This window comes from Leopardus geoffroyi, chromosome B2, assembly GCF_018350155.1.
Source record: "Leopardus geoffroyi isolate Oge1 chromosome B2, O.geoffroyi_Oge1_pat1.0, whole genome shotgun sequence".
NCBI lineage: Eukaryota > Metazoa > Chordata > Mammalia > Carnivora > Felidae > Leopardus > Leopardus geoffroyi.
The window spans coordinates 65498792-65526741 of record NC_059332.1 but is presented as its reverse complement, the minus strand read 5'-3'; the positions used below and the strand labels follow the sequence as shown (position 1 = coordinate 65526741).

The following is a 27950-nucleotide window of genomic DNA, read 5'->3' as shown; positions in this document are numbered from 1 at the left end:
GATGATTTCATCTCTTACAAAGAGTTTATAAAGATACTTGTTGGCAAATTTTACCACTGCAATGATTAAAGGTCTATCATCCTTGATAAAATATACTGACACCAACTATAAAGATTATATAAATATGTAGCTTTTATTGTGTGTACAAACTAACAGCACAAGAGACAAATACATAGTTTGAAATGTGTGAATAAATATTTTAATTATATTTTTAGTATAAAATTATTAAATGTTTAGCTTTGCTTAAATTCAGTAAATGAGACAGACAGTATCAATCCCTAACATCACAGTTTTGTGAATTAAGCAATGATGCACAATTGTTTTGGAAATGTTGACAGGAAATGATAACTGTATGATTAAAAGATGGCTCTATGGAGATCTTGAGAGAAGTAGTTCAGAAATGTATACTTGACAGTATTAAAGGAGTCATAACAAGTACTAGAAAGTAAAAGGCTACTTGAGATTAATTAGAAAATGAGAACAATCTATTGAGAAATATGAGTTATATTTGCAGAAAGCCATAGGCAATACAAGAAAATGCACAATTATCTGTTCTCTGCCTTCTGCCTATTTTGTGGGTGCCTCTGGACCCTTGCTCAGTCATTTGCTTTGAATTTCAAGGAAGTTAAATGAACTGTATGTAATCAGTTATACTCTACACTTAAAACTGGAAGTAACTCAAAGCCATCTTTGTGATAAAAGCAAATTTAAATGGTATTAGCTTCATATTCTCAATAAATTATACTAATTTTAAGAAATTTTTCACATTGATTAGCCCATAGCTTTGTGACCTTCACTTTTAGTATCATGAAATTTCTAGGGAAGACAGTAACTTGACACTGAAAAGATTTCTCAAGAACTACTGGCCTGAAGCAATCTGAAACAGTTCTGATGATTTTAGTCTGCCAGGACACCTCATGTCTCTAAATATGACATGGCTGCATTTAAATCTTTATTTTGAAAAACTGAAAACGAAATCATAAGGAGACAGGGGTAGCCTAAATAAAATAAATCCTAAAATGGTTTTAAATGACTTCACTTTGACCTTCTAAAAATGATTAATAAACTATTTTTATTCTTAAAGGAGTGAAAGTTGACATCTTTTAATCTGTTGAAGAAAGAAAATGCCCAAAATCTGACTCAAAACCACAAGTAGACTCCCTTGACTAGCCAGCAAAAATATAGTTGCCATGCTGTCCTCACTGCTTGCTCTCAGATTTCAAGAACAGAAGCAAAACGCAAATAGCTTATCATTTACTTACTCATAATCAAAAGATCAGATAATTCCATAAAATTTACATTTTTAAGTAGTTCTCATTATTTCCTTATGGTTTGTACATTAGTGTGTATTCTGAAATAACTTTATACAAGTTCTTTACACTTTTTACAGAGTTTGCTTACTTGCATTTTATTTTTAAACAATCTATTTTGAAATGAAATGACATTATTTCTGAATTATTGGTGTGTCTATCTAAATAGTAAAAACAAATATATGAATTAAAATATTTATCACAAATTTGAACCAGATGACATGACTATTAATGTACATGATTTATACAAAATAACAGATACTTAGCAATGATAAAACTAAATTGCATCCTTGGAATATGATTACCTGTTGAGTATCCCAATATAAGGAAAATGAGCCAGAGCCCATAGAGCTCAAATATCTTACTTTGAAAAGAATGATTACTAATCACCATTTAAAATTTTTGTATTGACTTTTAAAGCCAATAGCAAAATTAAAATATGAAATATCTTCCAATTCTCCCCAAAATCCTAGCATCAAATTCACATTTAGGAGTATCCTGAATATTGGTAGCATCGTAAACTAACAAAATCATTAAAATGCCAGTTGCTCGCTCTTTATAAAAAGAATTTAAACATTGGAGGACTTCTGGGTTTTAAATTTTTTTTTAATTTCAAAACTGTCACATACTAGAGGGTTAAAAAAATACCCTCTCATTTTATACAACAAATGTAATTATCATGCAATTGCATTTCATCTTTTAATGAACATATAGTCATTAGATACAATATAGTCAAAAAAAGGATGTTTGTTAGAGACTGTTTCAGCTAGAATTGCAGATAGAGTGACAGTAATAAACAATTCTTCTCTACCTCTAAGGTGCAATTAACACTATAATTTTATACAAAAGTTGTTTAAGTTGGAATTATTCACTATGCTTTCTAAAAGCTGAATGCTGTATTTGATGTTGAATTGTTTTTTTTTTTTAAAAAGCAGATACTGGGGCGCCTGGGTGGCACAGTCGGTTAAGCGTCCGACTTCAGCCAGGTCACGATCTCACGGTCCGTGAGTTCGAGCCCCGCATCAGGCTCTGGGCTGATGGCTCAGAGCCTGGAGCCTGTTTCCGATTCTGTGTCTCCCTCTCTCTCTGCCCCTCCCCCGTTCATGCTCTGTCTCTCTCTGTCCCAAAAATAAACGTTGAAAAAAAAAAAAATAAAATAAAAAAATAAATAAAAAGCAGATACTAACTTACTTAAAAAATATTTATTGAACTTAAATCTGTTTTCTTAGGTCCACTTTACTTTCAGTTATTTTTAAACTCTGGAATTTTTATCAAGTGAATGTCTATATATCAAATATGGACTCAACATTACAATTAAGAAAGTATAAAACTAGAACTTTTTTACAGGTTAATTTAAAATCATACTTGTGAAATCATTTCTTCTAAGCTCAACAGGGACTCTTATTAGAGTATGAAAGATGAGAACAGTAAATATGATTTTAAAGTCTATAATTTATTACAATTTTCTAGTGGAAAATATTAGATACTATTAAGAAGTCAGAGTAAAATAATTACTCCCTTTTCATTTTCCAAATTTTGTGATGTATTCTTAGTTTAATGGTACGGATGATCTTTGATGAAAGTACAAATAAGCTGAAATCATTTGCAAATACTGTGTTTGTGCCTGCATGAATTTCTTCCAATTTTATCTCTTTGTAAGACTATTTAAGATAAGGCCTGTGACTTAAAAAATAAAAAAATAAAAAGCTTAAGAATCTTTAATAAATATTCCTTAACCCATCAGTGAAAGCTATATATATATATATAGTGCATACATATGTATATAGTATCACCTCCACTAAAAAGAATGTGATTTTTCTGGGAAACTCCTTTGACTTACCGGACATTTGTGATTTGCTTAAAAATATTTTAAATATTAGAGTTAAGTGTAATTTAAGATAATTATAATATAATCATTATACTTTCTTAGATATATTAAAAATATTCATAAATTTACAATTATACAAGATAAATTTGCTCTGAATCTTCATTTCTTCCTATGCATCTACAAATTAACATGAATTCGTAATTTCAAATATTTGTGTTTACAGGCAAAAAAGAAAATGCATACAATATGTTGTTAAGCCTTCAAATACTTTTGGGTATTCCAAGTGAAACAAAAGTGTAAAAGAGAACAGGAATAATAAAAATTTCTATATTAGTAAATATATTAAAGTAAAAATATTATTATTTTACTTTGTAACAAGGTGAGCTAGTACATCTGTCAGTGGTGACACAGGATCATATTTGGATAGGATAACTAAGCTTGTCAAGTCAACTACAATGTGTTGTCACACTTTGTGAACAGAAAAATTAATGCCTCTGCTTCACTGCTATTTAGTAGTACAATGAGTCTTCAGTGATAATGGAGTCCCATCTTTGCTCCGATGTCTCAGAGAAAGCAATGATAAATGACCGCATATCTGGAATTTGTCAGGCAGAATGAAATAAATAAATGAAACACCTACAATGTCTCAGTTATTGACAATATTGAAAAAAATTTCTTCTCTGAAGCATTTAAAAAATCACTGATAGTAGGAACTCAAACATAAGAAACAATATAATATGAAACATGGAGACTATAAAGTAATAAAAGATGACAAATATTTAGCTAATCGATTCTATAACATTATAAACTATCCACAGCCTGAATAGAAAGATGGGTTGATATCTGAAAATTTTAAAAATGCAATACTAATCTCTACTAACAGTTTTTTAAGCTTTAGTAGAGCACACATTGTTAATATGTATAAACATTCTCCATACATTTGGAAGCAATGTGGCAAAACGGTAAATCCCAAGGATGGGGAATGACTAGGCATAGATTATAATCTTAGACCCATTACCATTCATTGGTTCGTCAGTGTTGCCTTGATCAATTCCTGAGACATTTCTTCACTATGCAGTTGTTATTTATAAAATGATTAAGACTACTCAGTGTAACCTCCAGCTATTGTGGTTTATGATTTTGTATTACTTCAATATGGTATTAGCAAGGTAATTTTTCCATTTTCAAAAAATGGAAAACTACAATAATGACTTTCTCACTTGCTCTAGTACCTAATTTCCAGCATTTTAAAATTTGTCACCTTGCTACAAATATACATGTTAAGGGGAAAAAAATCACCAGTGTATTTTACATTATTATTTATTATTATGGTTTCTTCTCAATTAAAAAGTATTCCTTGCATGTTCATCTTATTTGTGGAGTCATACAAATGTAGTAAGCAACTCTGATGTAATACTAATATGTCCTCTACCTTCCACACACATATACAGTAGATGTACATGAAGATTTAATGTCTAGACTATTTTGACTACACAGAAAGGCCCAAATTCTGGGTCACTTTCTCAGAATAAAGTGCATTTCAATTTGCAAGGGTAGAAATGTGTCAAATGGTCCTCCTTGTGCTATTGTATGCTTCTCTTAAATATGAAGGATTGTGCTATGCTAGTCGGAACAATAAAAATACAAGATAACATCTGTCCAGCATGGGAAACAAACACAACAAGTAAATAACATGTTAAATGAAAACACATTGCCTTTAAAGGCTTTTAAAGAAAATAACCTGTGTTTTGGTATATCACTGAAAGGCAGTATCGGCATAGGCAAAATAGGTAATTTGTATATATAATCACTCAAATCTCACTGCAGCCAAAGCCACATACCATCACTTATAGCATGCTGATTTTCACCAAACTGTCGAAAACAAAGCTCAGGATTTCCAATCCCAGACATCACTTTCAGTGTCAAAATTGTCAAGCACCAGAGCAACACTGAAAATACTAGTCCAACACCTGACAGGTAAGAAAGTCAGGCTCCTGATGAAAGAATCTGCCATTTTACCTTGTTCTTTTATGTTTCACAGGAATAAAAGGCTTTTTAAATGTTTTTCTCTTCTGAGAGGGAACACTATTTTCCTTATGAGACACTTCTTAGAATACAGTCTTCATGAAAAGCAGCCCAGGTAGGTAAGGCTTCTCTGGGGGAATAACAAAATCATTCCTCGAGGGGCCATGTTGCTTATTCCAAATGATCTTCAATATATTTATCCATAGTTTTCATTACACTGACGGCAATTACACTTCAATTACACTGACGGCAGCAGTATCTATCTTGAAAGGTTTGATGTGGCATAACTACTAAATTCAGTATCAATTTTTTGACAATCTCTTCCCTTTCTTTTGTAAAAAATATTTACCAATTTTAAAACTTGTTAAAAATACACTATTTAAGGGAAATATATGTTGTTAAAAAAATCAAAGAGCTTATGCATGGCTAGACCTCTGTCTGCCTTTTAGTCTTCCTCTGCACTCTCCCCACAAATTCCAGGAAGAAAGGGGTAGTAATGATGTTCTCCCACAATGAGGCATATATTGCAAGCTGAGCCTTAGTTGATGTAAGTGTTAAATACTCTGGAGTTTTAAAAGTCCGTATACTATTATAAATACCCACATATGAATCAGCAGAATGGGAAAATAAGGTTAAAATCACGAGTTCTGGGGCGCTTGGGTGGCTCAGTCAGTTAAGCCTCTGATTTCGGCTCAGGTCCCAATCTCGCAGTTTGTGAGTTTGAGCCCCACGTCGGGCTATACGCTGACAGCTCAGAGCCTGGAGCTTGCTTCAGATTCTGTGCCTCTCTCTCTCTCTCTCTCTCTTTCTCTCTCATAAACAAATAAATAAACTTAGGGAAAAACCCCCAAGAGTTCTAAACTGTTTCACATGAGCTGCTTCACTCTCTAAAGTTTAAAGAGAAGGCTAGAATGACAACTATATTTATGGATTTGTGGCAAAAAAAGAAATGGATAGATACTTTTACTAATATGAACAGTCATTCATCAATATTCGTTAAGTGTTCAAGAAAAGCAAAGCCCTGGAAGATAAAGAAACTTAAATCTTCGAAATCACAACATGATACAATAAGAGGAAATGAAATCACCTGGCCAAATATGCATCTAATAAAATGTAAATAAAACTGAAATCCTTTTTTACTTAGTGACAGTTAAAATAATGCTGCTTCTGAAGAATACACAAATTAATTTACTTGTTTTAGCAAAAATGAAGTTACATGATTTTTTCCTACCGTTTTACAACCATAGTATACTCTTAATGTGCAAGTATCATCTATACAATAGCTAAGGTCACAGAAGATTGTTAAAATAATGTTTTCCACTTTTTTATATGAATTACATCTAATTAAGGTTAATGCTTAAGAGTTCCAGAAAAATTACAAGTTTTTTTTTTTTTTTTTTTTGCATAAGTTAGCATTCCAACTGTTCTTGTCAACATTTAAGGAAGGAAATTATAGGTAACTGATTGGAGCATAGAAACCTTGTACTTTAAAATACAGTTGACTAGAGATAATCCTTTAATAGCCTCTATGACCTGATTGCAATAATTATTATATATCTTATTAGTGAAACTGGAAAACAAAAAGCAACAAATGCCATTTACTCTCTGCCCCTATTCAAATCATTTAATAACTTGAACTCTAATTGCTGCTCATTCTCCATGTGTGTAAATTACATTTTTTATAATAAAAAAAATTCATATTTGTATAAAAGAGAATATGATGTGTTTTGTTATGATTCAAAATTGCTTACAAAACCCAAAAAGTTAATGCGCTTAAGAAATACTATCCAAAGTCATATAAGTTAGAAATTTATTATGATAGTAACATTTTTTCTCACCTTGATGTCATTTAATTTCTGGTTCTGTTTTGATCTTCTTATATCATTATTGCGATGCCCCCAAACTACATTCATGGGCTCTTTAAAACTGTCCAAGAAATGTAGCAGAGAGGGAAAAATTGGCTTACTTTTAGAATGAATAATTTAAAATATGCCTATAAAGCAGTCTGTGAAGTCTAAAATGATATGGTTTCTCAGCTTTCAACATAAAAGAGGGAAGTAAAAGATAAATAATGTAGTATGAATATTTATATTTTCTCAAGTTAACTTTTCAACCACGAGAATGTGTTATCTTTACTCAAATGCACTGGTTTTATTTTCTCAAATTAGTAACTTGAGGGAAAGCCAGGTATTAGGAGATTTAGTTCAGTGGTAAAAAAATGGGTCTTTAGGAGGTGCTGGAACCCCTAACTGGGCCTCTCCAAGATCCTGGTGTTGTAAGTGGTAGATGTCACAGCAACATGGAACCCTGGACAGAACATAGGCTGTGGACTGAAAATCTGGTTCTGCTGTCCAGAAGCTTTGTCACCTCAGGCATTTCACTTAACCCCTTGACTCTACATGAAACAAATGGGTAATAATACCTCCCTTATGGCTGTACATGTGTTGTTACCATAATCATGTGGTACTGCGTGCGAGGTAGGTACTCAGTAAATGCTGTCTGAACGCTGAAGAGCCAGTAGAGCAGAGTAGTTAAGAACAAGGTCTTTGGAGTGAGTCTCAGGCCCACCTCCTGTTCTACCACTTAACAAATAAATGACTGATAAAGGGCCAGATTTTTAACCTTCCTAAGCATTAGTTTTCTCAGTTGGAAAATGAAGATATGGATAGTTACCCCTCAGGTAGCGCTCTTGGCCAAGACATTCACATAGAGTAAGTGCTCAATAAATTTTATCTAACATTAAAAATGCTAATAGTATTTAACGCCTCTTTTTATGTGCTTTACAAATATATGCTGAAAAGTTATATACCTGCAGTATATATAACTCCCCTGCAGTTAGAGTGACCAGCCATCCCCCTATGCCTGCAACTGTCCCAGTTTAAGCACTGGAAATTTTGCATCTCAGTCCTCCACAAACTGGGACCATTAGCTGTCCCTACAAGTTCGTCTACAACTCATTAAAAACAAACTCTCATGAGGAGCCTCTTCACCTATATGGTCACCTAGGCATGGCTTGTCCCATGTGAGGACTCAAAACATCTTAATTCTCCAATATGATCCATCCCAGAAAAGATCAGCTCATAGCAACAGAGTTTCTATGCAAAACAAAACTGTTTCTTTTTTATGGGGTATGTGAGCCTAAAGTCTGACTTTATTTAAAGAGATTTCCTGAATATGCTTCTATTTGTTCTGGGCTTTGAACACTTTCTGTGACTAAGCAATACTCCCTTCGATACCAGGAGAGAGATGCAGCATCCCCTGAGCTCTCTGCCCTGCCGGCATGCATTTTGGGAGGTACCTCGCTGGCTATTTTCAGTCATGTGTGGTTCCATTCTGTGAAGCATATCCATGTCCTGTATGCAAAGAAAACTGGGTAGAGTGATGACACATCTCAGCCAGAACACAATGACCTTGTAAAAATGTCACAATCTGTCACACTCTGCAGGGAGCCTGTAAATGTGCATACTTCACAGAGACTTTAGGTTGCACATCTTAGGAATTTTGTTTTGATTAATTGTAGCTTTTGGGTAGTAATAATACATATGGAAGATCTCTCTAAACAATTATTACCTTTTTCCTTCTTTTGGCTGAATTAATTAGGTCATGGCCCATTTCTAATATAGAATTTTAATATCTGTATCAACTAAAATTTACCATGCAAACCCAAGTAAATTCTTCTGAACTAAAGTACAAATGTATTGGCCATTTTTATACCACTGAGTTTAAAGTTATATTTCTGATACCTGAATAAAAATTCAGGAAGGCTAGCAATCTATGCAAAATCTAGGGATGTAGACATCTTGGATCTTACTGAATAATATTTTATTTTTTCTTAATATGTACTTATTGCCTAGTATAGTGTCTCCCAGAATATGCATTTACCAGAATATAGACATATTTTTAAAAATTCAAATTAAATAAGTAATTGAATATTATCTCCCATTTTCACTCTGTAACACTGAGATGTATAACAATACCTGAATATACTAGGATTTAGGGATAATGTAGTTGGGATTTGTGCTTATTAAAACAGGATATACTAAAGTATAGTGGAAGGAGGTCAAAAGTAAGAGACCTGGGCTTATATTCTACTATTCATCAGCAGTGTAAGTCTCTTAATCTCTCATAATCTGAGTTTTATCATTCATAAAGTAGGGATGATGCTACTCTCAGGACTAATTTTTAGGCTTACTATGTCCACCAAATTAATTCAATCATTAATCCACAATACTGAGTAAATGTACTTTTATTACACTATACAGGATTATTTAATTTTTAACTATTATTAATAATATTATTTCATTAAGCTAAAAACTCATATTCAAATACTTAATTATCAGGTCAACAGTAATACTGAATAGGAAATAGCATTAGCAGCACATGAGAGCAGGTCAAGGTATATGTCTGCTTGAAACTCAAGTCTGAAGACCAAAACTCAACTGTGATCCAAAAGATAAGGTTGGAGGTTACCAATGTGCCAACAAAGCAGTCTAAGTGGGCCAAGAGAAGTAACATTTAAGCATCCATTTCCTAGATGCATGATTGCAGTGGGGACCAAACTTTCTACAATATTAGTGCTATTAAAAGGGAAAATCCAGGGATTTTCTATTCCTTTACTGGAGACATTACCCTGAACAGAAAGTAAGAATTAAACCCTTCACATGAGAGCAGGGGAATGGAAACAAACAAAACAAAAATATTTTAAAAATGTGTTATTTTTCCAAAGGAATGGTCAGAGTAGGTAAATTTTAAGACAAAGCACTCTTCATTTTAATATTTTCCTCTGTAGTGTGAACTGTGCGCAATATAAAATACTTAACATAAAATGCCTTACAAAACACTGTAGGGAAATAACTACCTTTTTGCTAAATAATTTTGCTCATTATTTTAATAAATACAGTTATATAACTCACATATTATGAAAGAAAAGGAATAATATTAAATGGTTAAAAAGTTACATTAATATTTACCTTTTGTGGAAGAGTTATATTTTTCTTGTTCTTCAATGAATTAAATGCACATAATGATGGAAACAAAAGAAAGAAATCAGCAAATTTATAGTTAGACACGGAAATGTGAACCAACACAATGGCATGAATAATAAAAATGCACAACATATAATGTAATATGATAAATCACAATGACAAACCATGAGGAACTCTCAAATATGGTACTAAAATTAATCAAAGAAAGAATGATACAATTTAAAGATTTAAAATAAAAACAGAAACATTGGGAAATTAATGTTTGGCGTTGAAAAATATATTGTATGGCATTTTTCTTGCCTTTTAAGAACAGCAAAATATTTCAGCACCAATTTTTCCTAAAGCATTCTAATTTTAATCCATTAAGACTTTTTACTGCAAGTGTATTAAAAAGCATACTTAATATTCATACAATCATTTTTATCATTTCAAAAATAATAGCAGTACAGATAATTTGAAATTTTATATAAATAATGAAAACCTGATTTCTGATTTTTACTAGATAGTAGGCATTTTCTCTTCACTGTGAAAATAGTAACATTTTCCACATGGAAAAAAATTATCCTAATTAAGTGATCCCTTCTTCCTTCTCAAATTAATTATATTAAAATATCTCAAACAGAAATTGTTCTTTGGAGATTATATTTCTTAAAACATTTTACAAAACTTTATATCTGCTTCCTTGTTGGTACACTATTTATTGAAACATAATGGCTTTTCTAGATATTTCCGAAGGGGACTACCATTAGACTGTTAAGTGGCAGATGTAATAATAGAACATATAAAATATAACTAGCACACCAAGTGTTAGTTTACAAATAATTTTTAAATACTTCTTTAGAAGACATCTAGTTGAGCATGAAAAAATCACTTCATTGGTTTCAGAAAACCATATAACATTTGTATGCAAACAATTATGTTGCTTTCAGATTCACTCTCCATAGGGCTACACTGGAACACAACTTTGTAATATAACCAGAGAAATTTCTTGGAAGTCTTTGCTCTCAATTATCACAAACCATTAGTTACCTAATTGTAAGGCTACTTTTTTGACTAATTTATCTCAAAATCTGTGTTGTGATCATTCCTCTTCTTTTCTTCCAAGCATACTTTAATATAATCAGAATCCCTGTAGCAAGTATGCTAACATTCTTAATCTTTAAAAGAAACTTCAAAAAACTTTTTCAAAAATTAAGTAAAAATGTCTTTTCAAAGGATGTGTTTGCCTTTAAATAGCACATATTGCTTCTATGTTACAAAGACGGAGTAGTAAAACTGAGTTACAGAAAATAAAACAAAACATGCATCCAATCTAATCATCCTGGCATGAATCCAAAAAACAATCATGTAGGTAACTGTACCCAGAAACCATATGAATAACATTACTTTATAAGTTCATCAAGAAGTTGCATCACTATCCAGGAAACTAAACCATTTGAAATATTTGCTCTTACCAATCAACTGCTTATCATCACCTCAGTTCTTTTTTCAAAAACAAAAATAAAAACAAAACCAAAAAAAATACTCTTTGTTAAAAATAAAAAACAACAAAAAACAACGAAAAAGAAACTTGGAGAGAAGGAAATCAAGTAGAGGCTTAATTGCAAATAAACTGCACTCAGCATTAACTTCATAGAAGATACAACTAACTTTCAAAAAATAATATCAAAAGAAAAAAACCATAATTCTATGAAAGCCCTATGAACAACAATGAAATGAATCATAAATAGAACACACTACATTCTTTCTAGTCCATGAATCAAATGAACATTTTACTTTAAAAAATGTATTTTGGGACACACAAAGATGTCATGTCTGTTCAGTGTGAAATAGATCCATGATAAGATGATGGTGGACACTGTCATCATTTACCAAAGGTCCCAGAGCACATGATAAAATCATAAAGTAAAACTGACCTATTTTAATTATAGAAAAACAGAGAAAATAACACGTTTGTTCTCATATTTTTAAAAGGTTTTATGTATATGACTGTTGAGATCACAAATTTCAGGAACCTCAAATAACAAAAAGAGTTTACTAGTATATTTATGATATTAAATATCAAAATAAGTCCATCAATTTCATCCTCAGTCATTCCTTTCTTCCCACCTCAATTCAATCCTTACAAATTGATGATTTCTCTGAAAGACAACTGTGAATATGAATATCATAAACAATAATGTTGATATTAACAATAGAACATAAGCTTTAAAAAAAAACAAATCCAGCATACATTCCAAATTATGTCATAGAAGCAATTCTTATTTCTATAGAAATAATATAGCTACAACCTCACTGTATGCGTTATATGCAGTACCCTTATATGCTTTTGAACTTATAGAGTGTTTTAGCAACTGGAGGAAATGCAAAGAATTTTAGGAACACATGACTTTTTGGATATTGATCTTTAGCAAATTATGGCTAATAACACTGAGTTTGTAGAAAAATTCTAGAATTTGTAGTTCTTTTAGTTGTGCAACAGGAGTTCATGAATGGATAATTTATATAAACACCAAATTTTATTTAAAGCAGTTTCTTTCATCTGGGCTGTTGTTAATTTGAGTCATAAAAACATTATGAATTATCTTCTCAAAATGTTCCCAAAAGAGAAAAGAAAGTTTGTTAAACAAGTGAATTGAGAATTCCAATAAATTAATTGCTATTTTAGAAAAGAAAGTCAGATTTTCACATAGCAGCATATATATCTTAGTAACTAAATGAATACTCTTATAATAATCCTGAATATTGAAGCATGATATATCAGTGAGATGTATAATCTTTAAAAATAATACACATCCTGAGTTTACCACAGTAGCATTCCTCTATCAGTAAGTTAATACTTCTTAAAATCTACACTAATCTTTCTATAACCAAGTAGTCTATTTATAAATTCTGCCATAACAGTCATTGAAACAATGTACTTATCTTCTTAGATCATTTCTGTGATACTTGTGTGATACATTTCTGTGATACATTCAGTAAAGTACTTCAATTAAGTAAAACACATACACAGCTCCCTCAATACAGAATGAAATACAAGTTTTATATCAGCAACAACCAACACTGTTGAAAAAATATTCAAAATGTTACCCTTTTAGTCATTTTATGGGGATGAAGATTTTGAATACATGTTTTAAATGTGAGTCCATTGTATTTATATTACAACCCCAAAATAAAAATTATTTCACTAAATTACTTAACAGATCCCACACTGGTTATGTGATAACATATACTGATAAATCATTTCACCTATGGAGAATTAGGATAGATCTTGGGTCACATGAAAAAACACAGTGACTATTTTAACCTAGAATTTATATAATCTAGCCCAAATACTTTAGGGAATTTATTTCCACTGTCAAAACTTTTTCCTTCTCTCTTTTTCTATTTCTCTTTCCCATTCTCTCTCTTTCTAGGAAAATAAACACAATATGTATATGCATAAAATAAGAGAATCTGTAAGTAACATGAACTGTTAAAAAAAAAACACAAAACACTAAAATGTGTTCTCTAGTCATTCTTCATAAAAGTTGTATAAAAAACACAGTATATTGCAAATGAGTTAAAATTAAAAAAGACTAGTAAAGACTTCAATATGATCAAGTGTTTGTTTAAAAAATATTTTTTAAAAAGCTTAAATAAGCCCTCTCACACACATAAAATACCGTATTTTACTAAGATTTTAAAAATCGTGTTTTGTTTCTTTATTTCTTTGAAAAAAGGTGTTTCTAGGGCTGATTTCACTCTCTTAATTGGCAATCTAAAATTCATTCATTCACTCACTCAGCAATGTCAGAGTATATTCCATGAACCACTACTGTTAGGTTCTGGGAATAAAATTTCAAGAAACAAAATCTTAGGATTCTGCAAACTACATAAATCAAAGTACTATTCATTTAATAAAAGGAGTATAAAAAGAGGTGGTTCTCAAATCCAAGGTTTTGGACAATGATCTCTCTTTATTGGATACCTTGTTCTATACTGCCGCTTCTCACTGGCACCTGTGGTAGCTGCCGGCCCCTCCGATTGCTGAAGGATGTATCTGCAGGAGGAGGATGGGTCGGACTTGCTTGTCTGTGCATTCTGTGGGCAAAGAACAAAGGGGGGAATGAAATGGTGAAATTCCAAGAGGGCCTGACAAATACCTTCCCTTCATCCTATTACTATTAAAATAGACATAAACCTCCTAACTCAGCTTTTGGAAGCAAAATCAAATGTTTTTGATGGTATGTGTAAAAGAAATATTATAAAAAGTGACTAAAAGAGACAGGGATAATGTCTGTCACACACAGTTCTGCATAATGAATTTCTGAATTGAGTACAATTAGACTCCCTTCTATGAATTAACTTTCTATGAAATTGTGGCTTTCCATTAAATTATCCATTTTTGGTGGTGCTGAACCAAATATATTGACTTACAGCCTCTGAACTCTATCATTGTGGATAAATTAGTTAAGAAAGGCTGTTGCCTAAATTGCTACAATTAAGTTAATGAATGTTTATATCTAGAATTATTTGTAAGTGATAAGAATAGTTCTAGCTGTAGACTTTTATAAATTACCATTCACTTGTTATTTATTTTTAAATAGGAAAAATCTTGACAGATATTTAAAAAAATAACCTTAAGTACATGTTATAAAATATACTGGTGGAATGGTCAAGATCACAAATATAAATTTGAGAAGTGTGCAGATACATTACTACTGCACATGAGTAAGCTGACCTCCATCTGCTGGCATTCAAAAATTTTTTTAAACTAAAGAACTTTAAAATACTCTTAAGATTTTATTGAAAACATACAAAAAATTTTTTTAATTTCTCTTATACTTTTTAAAGAAAATACACATTTAATTCTCCAGGTAATTTCTCATAAAGAATTTCACATAATTAAAATATATCTATATATATATATATATATATGAATATGCCACAAACAGATGGAAGGACATAACACAGTCAAATTTAATTTTCAATGATAGCTAATTGGCAGGAGCTATAGACTACTACCAGCACAGTGAAGATAGATGCAAGTAATAGAGGATGTGGGAGAGGTTTAAGTGCCACAAAGAAAGGATTAAAAAATTATGGTGTCATAATGAGTGAAAGCATCAAGTGCTCAGGAAGGTACAACACCACACCAACACCCGGAGGCAGAACATGAATGCTGGGCTGGACACTGAATAGCGACCTTGTCAGAAGCGGAGAAGGTGGCGCCGACCCTCCAGGGGCAAGGTGGTGGGTAGAACACAGTGTTCTGACACTAGAGTGCTCACTCGACCTTGAGCGAGCGGGATGTTTTCCCCTAAGGACTGGCTGATCAGTCGCTCTTAGGGCTGCGTATCCCCTTCTAGAAAGGCATGGTGGGAGAACCCTAAAACATTAGGGCCAAAAAAGATCTTCAGTCAGCAGGTTCACATTAAGTTTGATACCAACACATTCGTCCAAGGAAAACCTGGTTACTCTTACAAGGCAGCGACTTTAAAAACCAGAAGAAACCCATCATCATGCAATCACTGAAACGGAATTAAAACGAAACTGACAAATTACTGCAACTGTGCATGCCATGTGGTTTTTAGAGGGCTAATCCAGAATCCTCCAATGGAACAAACCTCTTGTTAAGTTGTACAAGGGCAGAGACTTCTGTCTCTTGTTTTTATTGCGCTCTATCTCTAGTACCTAGAATACAGCTGCACAGCAAGCAAGAGCTCAATAAAGATAACTTGACTGAATGAATAAATACAATTAGAGTCATGAATATAGGAATACTTTAAACATATGCCTTCAAGAAGAAATAGCACACTGTAAGACTCTGTATTTACAATGTTCATAAGTTTACTCTGCAATAGGAAGTCTATTCCAAGTAGGCTGCAAAAGGAAGATATCTTCTGAGGTTAACTTAAGCAGACCAATAAATTAAAATGATACAGTAAGGAGAAAGTTTCATTATTGAACTGACTAAATACAAATGGCTGATGTATGGATAATAGCATGTCTTCTAAGATTAAAAATAAGTCTGAAAAGATATTTGTCCATATATTGACAGTTATCTTAATACAGGGTTCAAAATTATTATGAAATCAATTTATGAATTAAGGATTAAGAATTAAAAACTGATGTATGTGTATCTTGTTTAAAATATATACATGCTTTTGCCTTTTTAAATCATTTGCAGTTTGTATTTTAAATAAATGCATGTTTATATACCCAATCTGTATTATTTTTTACAGTGACAGAAGCAAAGAAATAATACCTCATCATTTCTAGAACAATGCTGTAAAATTCAGTTATCAAGTGATTTGAAGTATGAGAGTAAAAAATACATACTGATCACTGGAAATATATTATTGTTTTATTCAAGTTGTATTCAGATTGACAATTTTTCTTTTAGATAAAATGATTTTCACAGCTGTAATTACTTTACTACAGGGTTATCTCCCCTATTTTAGAACAAAAAAATGGGAAAATGTCAGATTCTAGGGGACAATAAGGTACAACTTAGATCTGTAATAATGTGCATTTTTATCTTCTTGACCTATAGATAGATGCTTCATCAGACCCTACTGCAAATCCTGAAACCTGGACTGTTGTCTCAATTTCCAAATTAAAAGAAAAAAGAACTAACTATTCATACTAAGATTGTTCATTTATTCTAAATAGACTTTTCACATTAACTTAACTCTATAGAATTACTTTATATGGAAAGGATTACATGATCAAATCCTTTCTATTGGTAAAGAATGAGTTTTTATCTATTACTCTTTAAAAACCATGGTCATGAGAATAAACTTCAAGCAATCTTTGCTCAAAATACACTTTCTTAGTGTAGTCTGAAAATCGAGTAACACAGTTTTCACCCTAGTATTGAGAAATTTCATTTCAATTTCACTAAAATCTTGCTTCATTCCTTAATGCAATTCGTAAGCATTAAAAGAACTACTTAAATGTGACTTGAAATGTGAAAACTTTAGGTGGCTCTTATATGGCACCAAACTAAATGGCAAAGATATAAAAAGCAATTTTGGAGCAGATAAATGGTTTTCTAGGTCAGTATTATACCGATCAAGACTACATGACTTAGTGTTCCCATCTCCAAAGTCATGAGCTTGCAGTGTCTGAGCACAGCTTGTATTGTTTATGGTTCATCATTTCTCACAAGATCTGTTTTTTCTTTGACATGAACTAAAAGTCCCTCAGTGACAAAGCAGTCCCTGCTGCCAGCCAAACTGTAACAAGTATGAAAGCGTAGACCAAAGGGGCAGTGTCAAAAACCACTTTGCCTGAGGAAGAGAGAGGTAAGTGCCAGAAAGTCTGAATTGTAGGAAAGGAAACTGAGGAGAGTAAATGAAAATGCAGAACTTGAGAGAAGAGCAAGGTTTGGAAATGAGAGATAATGGAACCAAGTATAATTCATTTTACATGAAAGGAAAGGAGAATTAATCAAGAGATTCTGAGGTACAGGAGTGAAATGCTGACAAAACCCAGGCTATTGAGCCTTGATATTTCAATGAAATGGGATGTGCTAAGAACGTAGGGATGCATGAATGGAAGAAATTAGGAACAACCATATTAGAGAATGGAACAGGGAGTGCATGAGGGATAAGGAAAATGACAGTAACAACTTTTCTTTACTGAGCATCAATATATAGCCATCTATACATGCCAGGCACTGCATGTATGTGTGTGTATGCATGCATGCACACATACATACACATGTATGTTCTTCTTTTGATACTCTCATAACAGTTCTGAGAAGTGTCATTATTCCTACTTTATAGACCTAAAAACTGAGGATCATAGAGTGCCTTGTAAAAAGATAAAGAGCTAACATGTGGTAAAGACAGGATCCACACAGATCCACTGAGTGCCAATACTTGCTCCCTTTGCTGCCTATTGAGATAGGTTTGTTATATCACATTATGAGAAATGGCAAATCCTTGGGTATATTAATCTTATAAAACAAAACATAAATATATATCCAAATATCAACTTGTTTGACAAGGTTTAACAGAATTGTCTCCTGAGAGTTTACAGGAACAAAATGTGAAATGGCATTTAATGAATACCTACTCTGCTATATAGATCTATAAATAACTCATAATTTTTAAGCAAAAAATAAGTCTTCTAGAAAAAAACTCTAATTCAAACCTAAGTATGTCTCAAGCTAGTTCACCATCTCTAAATGCATATCTAAATATTTACCACTTAGTACAATCTGTGTCTACTCTCTTCACCTAAGACTAGGGTTTTGACTTGAACTTAAGTAAAACATATTTCTCACCAAAACCTGAGGTTGTCAGTCAGACATTTCTATTGTTGCAAATGGTCTTGCAGTAAATTTCTTCATTGCAGCTTAATAATATAATTCTGTTTTTTTTTAATGACTTGTTACGGGATGGACATGCACATGGTATTTAAGGTCAACAGTTCAAAATGGTTCCTCTTGTAATGGCCATTACAGGCCTATACAGTCCCTTTCCAATAGCCCCAATACAACATTGTATATACAACCAATTCTAAATACTAGTCCTGACAAAATATCCCCCAGGTAGGTTGCAGAGTATAGGTTCTACAAGAAGAAAAGTCACTAGGGTAGAAATGAGAAATGGTGCTAGCAGGTCATATAGCTGAATTCATATGAGAGTTAAGAGTCAGACTTTTATCTTACTAAGGAACTTCCCAAGAGAATCTGAAGCACTGCTTTCAATGGTTAGGCACAAAAGTCAGACATCAGTTCTGTTTATATTCTGTCTATAACTGGTCACCATCTTTCAAACTATTTTCTTATAAGACTATTACTCATAAGGCCAAATGTGTTAAGGCCAAAAAGGGCCTTCAAAACTGATGACCATTAAATAGCAAATTTTGCCAGGAGCCAAGGTGTGGCTGTGTGGTATGAATCCTTTGCGTATGCTGTTAGCTTTCCAAAGGCCAAGAATCAATGCCCAAGGCATTCATACTGTGACCTCAATTCACCTGAGGTTAGATGTCAACTCAAGGCATCTTCTAAAGAACTGAGAGCTGACACAAACCTAGAAAATCCAGGCAATTCTTCTTTTGTAACTAATTATTCTGCTCACTTGAGATATATGATATATACTCTAATAAAAGTCAATGGAGAGCTTTAATTATAATAAAACAAATATGCACACTTAAAAGGTTTGAGTTTTCTACATTAAAACCTACTAGCAAAGTAAATAAAGCAAGAGTAATATGAATATGGTCCTTAAGCAGCAAACATTTGAGACTGGGGAAATCAATCACATTCTTGATATCCTTTTTGGAAGGAAGGAGGATTTGTATTTATTTACAGGTATTTTCAGTGTTGTAGAAGAAAGTGCTCAAATATTACTCATTTGTAGTTAAATACCATCAGTTGATTCTAGAATCATCTAGCATTTTGTAAAACAGTATCCTATTGTCAAAGACTTGCTCATTGATATATCCTATTACAGAACTGCACACAGTAGTCACTCAACTAGTAACTGTTAAGTCAATTTAAAAAAGCCTGAACAGAATAAAAATAAAACTTTGAGGAAAAATTCCAATCATGTCAAAAATAATTGAAATTATGTCTGTCTGGGAGGCAGGGGTCAATGAATGACAGTTAAAGATTAAAAATTTGCCTAAGGAATTTAAGTCACTTATAAACGCTAGTTAAGAAACTGCAGTTAACTGAGATGACATTAAATAATATGTAAATAGAAACATAATCAGTACTGTTTCATTGCAGTCTGTCTACCTACCTATCTATCTATCTGAAGTGCTAGAGCTTTGTACTTCTTTCCTTTCTCAAAGCCTAGCTCCTTTGTAAAATTGAGTTTCTACTCAACACTTTTCTGAATTCTCTAAATCCTTGTTCCATTGTGAATTAGATTCCCTAAATAGTCAGTATTTCCATAGATATTAACTAGGAAAAAATCCCATACTCCCTTTATTCACATTCTTTGATGTAACTAATACCTATTCACACTTATAATCTCAACTCAGAGGTAGTATCTCCTGGGAAGCTTTCCTCTTTTGCTGTTCACTATTTTATTCTTTGAACTTAGCACATAGTTTGGCACATATCCTTTCAATGAATAACTAAATTGTACAGAGTCTATCTCAATCAAGCCTATTGTGACAGCTTAGCTGGTGTCTCGCATTTGCCCTTGGATCTTTCAATCCACCTTACAAAATGTTGTTATAGTGTTCTATAATTCTGGAACTCAAAACCAATCATCTGTCTCTCAGCCTATCGATGGTTGATGGATGAATAAAACAGAAGTTGAGACTCTGTTAAATAGCACACAAGGGCATGTGCAACAAAACATCTAGGGATTTCTCCAGTTTTATTTTCATCACTCTCTCCCAGTTCCTGAAAGAATTCTCCCTCTCAAAATGTATACGGATCCCCCAAAATCAAGAGGAAATTTTAAGCCTCAGTGTTTCTCCCATTTTTTTTTCTTTCTCATGGACTATTCTCTTCACATCTACTTTTATGTATCTAGATTTCACTCAAGCAATACCTTTTATGAGATACTTCCTGTTCCCACTCCACATTTTCCCCTGTGTTCCCACTGTATCTTATGCATACCTCTGTAGTAATAGCTACAACGCTTTAATACATTCTTTCATTTACATCTGTGTCCCCCTGTATGTTCTCGATAATTTTTAGATGAATGAATAATATGTTAATGGGACATTTGGTGTTTTTTAACAGCTATGTAAAATAATGTGTTAATATCTTACACCTAAAAATAGCAAAAAAAATCTGTAAAATTGGATAAATTGCAAAGAAAGGTCAGTAATTCCTTTAACTTTTACATTAACTCAGCAAGTATCTTTTATATACAAGTATAACTTAGACCTATTCACAGAAAAAAGATTTTTTTAAACATCATTCAGATAAATAGCACTCAAAATATTCACGTATCCTAAGTATTACGTTCATTGCTAACATTTAAATAATCTCAGAAACAAAATATTGATGTCCTAATATGTAAGTAGGAATGAGTACAGATTTAGTCCTCCTTAGTAATCAACATGATCACTATGAGAAATATATGAGATTTTTCTTAAACCCTAAGATTTAAGGGCCACCTTCAAATTACCCTTCTCTTGTTTTTTGAGGCCATTCCAATAGGCGAAGTTTATTTAAATGAATGTCTTTAAACACCACAATCTGTGCTTAAGAACCGATCATGTAAAATGAGAGAGAAGGCACCCTTGAATATATCAGCTGAAAGAGAAGATGGCCACACAGCACAACACCAAGCCTACCTTTCTGCATCAGAGGCAGTGCCTTTCCTAGTCTGTTTTTGGATGCTAGATCTTTCAGACTTTCTGGAGTGCCTGTGGAATGAAATGTTAAAGAAATACAAAATATATGATGAATAGAGCTACAATAACATCATACAATGATAATAAAAGCAACAGGCATGAAAATGACAATTATCTTCTTTAAATGGTTTTGTCTGTCAATGCTTTTTAAAATAAAAACAAATGATAATAAATAAAAATAAAAATCAGAGTTGGTGCTGGGTGGAAGACACAAGTTGCCCAACAGGAGACACAAGAAGCTCCATTAGTCCAGACAGGGTTGTTTGCAGTAAGGACTTAGTATGGGCCCCTGCTGAGCAACTTTGCCTCTCCTAATGAGTAAATAAATCCAGTGGGGAAATGTAGTGATGACAGATGTGATGACAGCAATGGTTTAGGTGCTGAAAGACCACAAAGGGATGACGTGCCCTCTATTTTACAAGTTGAAACATGGTGCTACATTTTTTTTGTTATTCTCTTGCAAAATATGAACTGAAGAAAAATACTATAGTGAAATATGCTTCACATCACTTTAAATCAAATATTAAAATTATTTCCAAAGTGATCATAACTATGCTTTTGTGACCACGCAGCATCTTAAAAAGCTAATCACATATCACAAACCAAACTAATAAAGTTCCCAATTTACTTTATGTTCCAGAAGTAAATATATGTACACTGAACATTTACAACTTGAAATGCATTTCCCCAAAGAAATGTTTATAGAGAGCGTACCTCCCCAAGCAGCAGTTTACGTATGCCTATTTGACCTAAAATGTGTCCGGCCTACTTTATATTTGAAATAAATATAAAATATTGTGGTCAAGAAACTTATTTTAAAAAATTCCAGAGAAACCATAAAAAGTAATTTGCACTTTAATCTTGATAATTATGTATTTTTATCACAATAGTTGAGTCTTTAAACTTATGCTTATTTTTCTTTCCTATTTCTTCCAACAACAAAGAGAAAACTGTCATTACTTATTAATGCCAGATAATCTGAGTATATCGTATATGTCAAGCCCTGCTCTGAAGCCCACTAGAAACACACGTCAAAGTAAAAAGTCCACCTTCATGGTGTGTATAGACTTCTGGGGCTGTTCATCTCTCCCCATCTCTATTGCCAAAAACTGGGCTCACTGTGTTGTCCTTCCAATTCAGGGTTTCGGCTGTGTGTTCTTCAGCCTTCTGTTACTGTGCCATCTCACTTCTGAGAGATGAAGAAAGGGTTTAAGCAGAGGGGGGGGGGGAACCATTTCTCACTTACCACTTTCCTTTACTATTTGGAAAAGAGGATATATTGAAGGACAGCTCTATGCCAGGCACTGAGGGAGGCACTGACTTATTTAACCCTCATGACATTCCTTTCAGAAAGTGTCATCTTCATTTCAAAGATGAGGAAATAGACTCAGGACAAGGCTACTCAGCCAGTAAGTAGTAGAGCTAGGATCAGAATGTAAGTATGTCTGGCCCCTAACCTGTTCTGTCATATACTGTCCAGCAAAGAGAAGGGAGGAAGTAGATTCTGATTATGCCCTTGGGGTACACTCTTGCTCCAGAAGGGAAGAAAGCACGAAATAGGGTACAGGCCTAGGAAAGCACTAAAAGATGATCTCTGATGTGAAAGGCATATCTCTGATATTCTTATTTACTTTGTTGATCCTGTGATCAGGAGAGGTTGATAGTAGTGTGTAGAAGACTAGAGAAGTATGTGGCATGTGCCCAAAATCAATGTGAGATGGTTGTTGGGAAGGAAAGCTTGTTCCTAAGGCAAAGGGAAGGGAGGCATATATATAGCAGGAGCTACTGCAGGCCCAGTAGATATCTGAGCTCAAAATAAAAAGAAATATACCATTATGGGAAATTTATGCATTGTTCTAAGAATGCTCAGGGACTGGGAGGACAAATGTTCCTTTTCTCATATTAAGCAGAAAGCAGAATTAGAGTACAGAGTTTTAGGCCAATTCATGAAACTCATTGCCATAAAGGTTTTCATTCCTTCACTCATTTATTCATTCAACAAATATTTGCTGGACATGTGTATATGCCAGACACTGCTAGTTGTCTGTGAACACATGCCTGTGAACACACACATATACACAGATTTCTGCCTTCAAGTAATTGACATGTTATCTGTAGGAGACAAGCAATAAGCAACAACAAAAAGCCCACAAGTGAATTACATGGTGGGCTGATATCACATGAGAAGGTGATAAATGCTAACAACAACAAAAAGTCCACTGGGGCAAGGAGGATCAGAAATGTGTGTGAGGGAGGGGCTTGGGGGCAGATGCAGATGGCCATTTTAAGTAAGGTGATCAGGGAAGGAGTCCTTGAATTGGTAACCTAAGATCAGGAGGGAGTTAGACCTGTTATGTATCTAAGGAAAATGTATCCCAGGAAAATGAAACAGCAAGTACAGGGGCCCTAAGGCAAGTTTGTGCCTGGTATGTCCAAGCAACGTAAGGAGACCAGAAAGAAAATTGTTGGAGGGGGAAGAGTCAGATGGCCAAGTTTGGCCATGAGGGGGGTGGTGGTGAGGGACGTGTAGAATCTGGTAGACTTTTGTACAAACTTTTTACCCCTGCACAACAAAAGGGTTATAGCATCTTTTAGAACTTGTCTGCTTTTGTTTCTATCCCTACTAATTTCTATTAATCTTTCTAGACCCCACTGAGATTTTACTTCTGTAAACTTTCAAGTCTTCTTCCTCTTCTGATCCCTATAATATATCTGTATACTAGACTGATTATCACAGCAATCCAAAATGATGGTGGTGATGACAACAATGATGATGATACATACCAATGACATCTAACATTTACTAAGAGTTTGCTGTATGCTGGCATGACTGCTTTACCGGAATTAACTCATCTGATCTCACCAATCTAGTGAGGTAGGTACTACTCTTTTATCCCTTTTAAAAATAAAAAGATTGAGGCTTAGAGAGATTAAATAATTTTCTCTAATGCACAAAGTCATTAAATGTGAAAACACGAGGTCAAATGAGACTCCACAATCTCAAAAGCAGTGATCACATTGCGTCTGTGACATAAATGACTCTGGAACACAGTAGTTTAAAGCATGGACACTGGACTCGTACTGTCTGGGTTAAACTGTTTCTGTCTAGCTGGGTGATTTTAGTCAAGTTACTTAACCAATTTGTGCCTCAGTTTTTTGTTCTTACCTGTGAAGTGGAAATAATACTACCACATCGCAAGTTTGCTAACTGTAAATATTTCAACATTACTATTTTTATTATAGTCTTTGTTTGCAACATTACATAAAACAAGGATTTGTAGTAGTTTTAGCATTACTTAGAACTAGCTAGTGGTAAGTGCTATAAAAGTATTATTTAAACTGATAGTTACATATATTTGTTTCATGAGGGTGAAGAATTTTATTTATCTATAATAGTGCCAAACTCAGAGTCACTGTTCCATAACTGGGTGACAAAAATTCATGCAGAGGTTCATACATCTAATTTTTTATATTTTTAACTCACTTGTCAAGAATGACCTTTTTTTTCTCTCTCTCTAAATGCTATAGAAACTTGCTTTTATTGAAGATTCATCCTAAGATTTCTACAAAGGACAGGTTTTTATCATTGTTTTAACCACTTAAAAGGATCTTCAAATTGAGTTAAAATAACATACACATTAATTGTAATAATTCAGTATAAAGGAAGAATAGAGAAGAAAGTAGAAAATTCGAATGTCTTTTCCACTCCAAATGCCAAGTTACAACTATGAATACATTGCATATTTTAAACACAGCTTTTCTTAGAATAGAATCTTGCGATATGTGAAATGGGAAAGATAAGAACAATTCATGTACAGTTATGTATTATACTACTGAAACTACTGATCATATAATCATAAATGGATCATAGTGAAATGAACCACATTCTACCTTACATTACTCTTTCTAAGTTCCTCGCAATCAGGAATGGTATCCATCTGAGTTATTACTGTAACGTCAACACCTAGCACATAGTAGCTGCTCATAGGTATTGAGTGAATGGTTAAAAAAGTAATAATTTGAGTTTTACTCTGTAACTTGAGAGTCTAAAAAAGTAATTAGGGTTACAAAATTCATTTTACATAAAATCAAATAAATTTAGAAATAAAACTTTTCATGTTTTCTGGGCTTCAGTAAAATACAAAATACCATAAAATATGCCATTTGGTTACTGCCTTATGCATAATGAACTGTCAGTCATTATTATTGGCCCAATATATGCTTACAATGATACAACAAGGCAGCATAGACACAAGTGTAGTCTTCAAGGGACACTAGAATTCAGCTAGTCCACCTACAACTACCTAAGTTTACAGATGAGGAAACAGAGTCCCCTAAGGTTTAAGTGACTAATCCAAGATAACAGGGGCTTTAGTAAGTTGGTGAGGACACCATCATGAGCTCATGTCCTTAGGTTCTCTGCCCATTCTGCTATCCAGTGGCTTGCATGATTTAATGTTTACTGCAGGGACCCCTGGAGAGAAGTGAACAAAAAAGTTACAGTGCTTCTATGATGTCTTAATTATTTTGGGTTTTAAGAAGTTTTGTTCTATTAAAAGTTTTTATCATTATTTTACTGTTCACAAAGAATGTTTCTTTGGTTTACACATGCAAGAATCAGAACTATTGAGCTTTCTCTTCACTTCAAAACTTAATACTTGTATGGTTTTGATACTATAATTCTTAGTTCACAGGGCACAAGTGGAATTCTTTAAAAGTTATCAAACAAAATTCAAATGTAAGGTATGACAACAATTATTTTATTATTAGAGCAAGAATAACGATCTGAAAAGGATCCAGTGTTCCATATCCAATGTTCTATATCCAATGTTCCTAATTAATCTAATTTCTTGAAGTTCCATCTTTATTATTCTATTAATTTAAATGTGAAGATTCATAAAATGTACTAATGAAGAGAGGTAATGGTTAAAATCTATTTCTGTGCTATTTTCCTTTCCTCCTCAGTAACTAAACTCAATTAGAGCAATTTCCCAAAGACATTGGTAAATACAGCTTTTCTCAAGATATTACAATTCTATTAAAGTCTAAAGTTAATGTTAATAAAAAAAGTAATACTATTAAAGGTATTTTATAGTAAAATGAAAATACAGTATGTTCTGTTTGGGAGAAAATGTAACAAAAATCTACCACATAATGTTTTAATTTAATTAGAATTAACACGGATATCATGAGTAAATATCTGTATATTTGCTGGCCAATGATCTACATGGCTTAATGTGGAATGCAAATCCATCCTGTGACTCAAGATGTGACTCATCTTGTGTCTTCATAAGTTTAGGAAGAAAGTATTGTATGTGAATAGAATCTACTTAAATAAGAAATATTCACACACAGTGAAGATAGCTGCATGCAGTTAAGATGCATGTACATTTTTTAAGTATTGATAGTTATATATATATGACTATAGCCATTAAACGGACTTAAGTATTTTGGTGAATGAGTATATTTCACTCATTCAAATAAAGAACATCTTTGAAAAGCACAGATAACAAAAGATGTTATGAAACAAATAAAAATGGTAAGTAATGTACTGAATTTATGAATGGTTCTACATTAACTCTGTATCACTGTGGTAACTGCCCTGAATTTCGGAAGTAAAAAAAAAAACAGATGATCTCTTCATTCCAGAAGATTCTCTTAATGAAGAGAGAAGATTCATTCAGTTTGAATCAAAAGAAACCATGTGACGCTTTTGGTCAAAGATTCCAATAGGCAAGTAGCTGCTACTAAGTGACAGGTGTGGGAAACTATACAAATAAGATTATTTGCAAAAGAAAAAGAACTTTAGCAACTTAGGAATTAATCTTAAACACAGCGGGATGCTTTACTTGTTCCAATAATTTATTTCTTTCCAATAATTTAAAGTCCTGGAAAATAGGGTCATTTCATCAAATATTTTTAGTATTTATTTAAGTCACACACCTTAAAAAAAATCCTTAAAGATACCATGTATAATGATGCAAAAATATATTTAATCACATATTGGAATTGGTAACTTCAAGTTAATAAAGGGTTAAAATACATGTCAAAATGTACCAAAAGGATATATTGCATTTTCCTGAAAAAGCATTTATACCAAGAATAAAGTAGAACTAGTCAGTAATAATTATGATTATTTATACTAGTCTTTCACATTTAAGAATGATTGATTCAGCTGTGAGCACTAAACTCAGAACCTTGATGCTTCAGGGTTTTATTAGAACGCATTTGTTTCTAACTTGTAACGCAAAAAAAATTTGATTAGTTTGAAGCCATAAATAGATGCAAATTTTATTAAGATTCATAAACAGAATTATGTATACACAGATTGATAAGTTACTTTTTACATATTAAAATGATGCCATTTACTAAGAGGTATTTTGTTATTGGAGTGATTATTTCTTAAATGTGAACATTTTTAGTAATAAAACTGCAAGGAAATTTTCCCTACAATTTTACAGTCAGAACCATTCCTGGGGT

The 27950-nt window shown here is 32.9% G+C and overlaps 1 protein-coding gene across 50 annotated transcripts in view; it reads right to left on the bottom strand.

Annotated features, from left to right (window-relative positions):
- The window catches only part of RIMS1 (regulating synaptic membrane exocytosis 1), a 489665-nt gene that overhangs the window by 109348 nt on the left and 352367 nt on the right, over positions 1 to 27950 (bottom strand). For 23 of the 50 annotated variants that reach the window (XM_045498725.1, XM_045498729.1, XM_045498728.1 and 20 more), the window contains one exon: positions 14119 to 14231. In XM_045498725.1, the coding sequence (XP_045354681.1) occupies positions 14119 to 14231 (113 nt within the window). Of the gene's footprint in view, positions 1 to 10133; positions 10164 to 14118; positions 14232 to 15336; positions 15520 to 21410; positions 21483 to 27950 lie in introns of all 50 variants that reach the window. The other 27 variants (XM_045498726.1, XM_045498723.1, XM_045498718.1 and 24 more) reach the window with 5 other exon arrangements.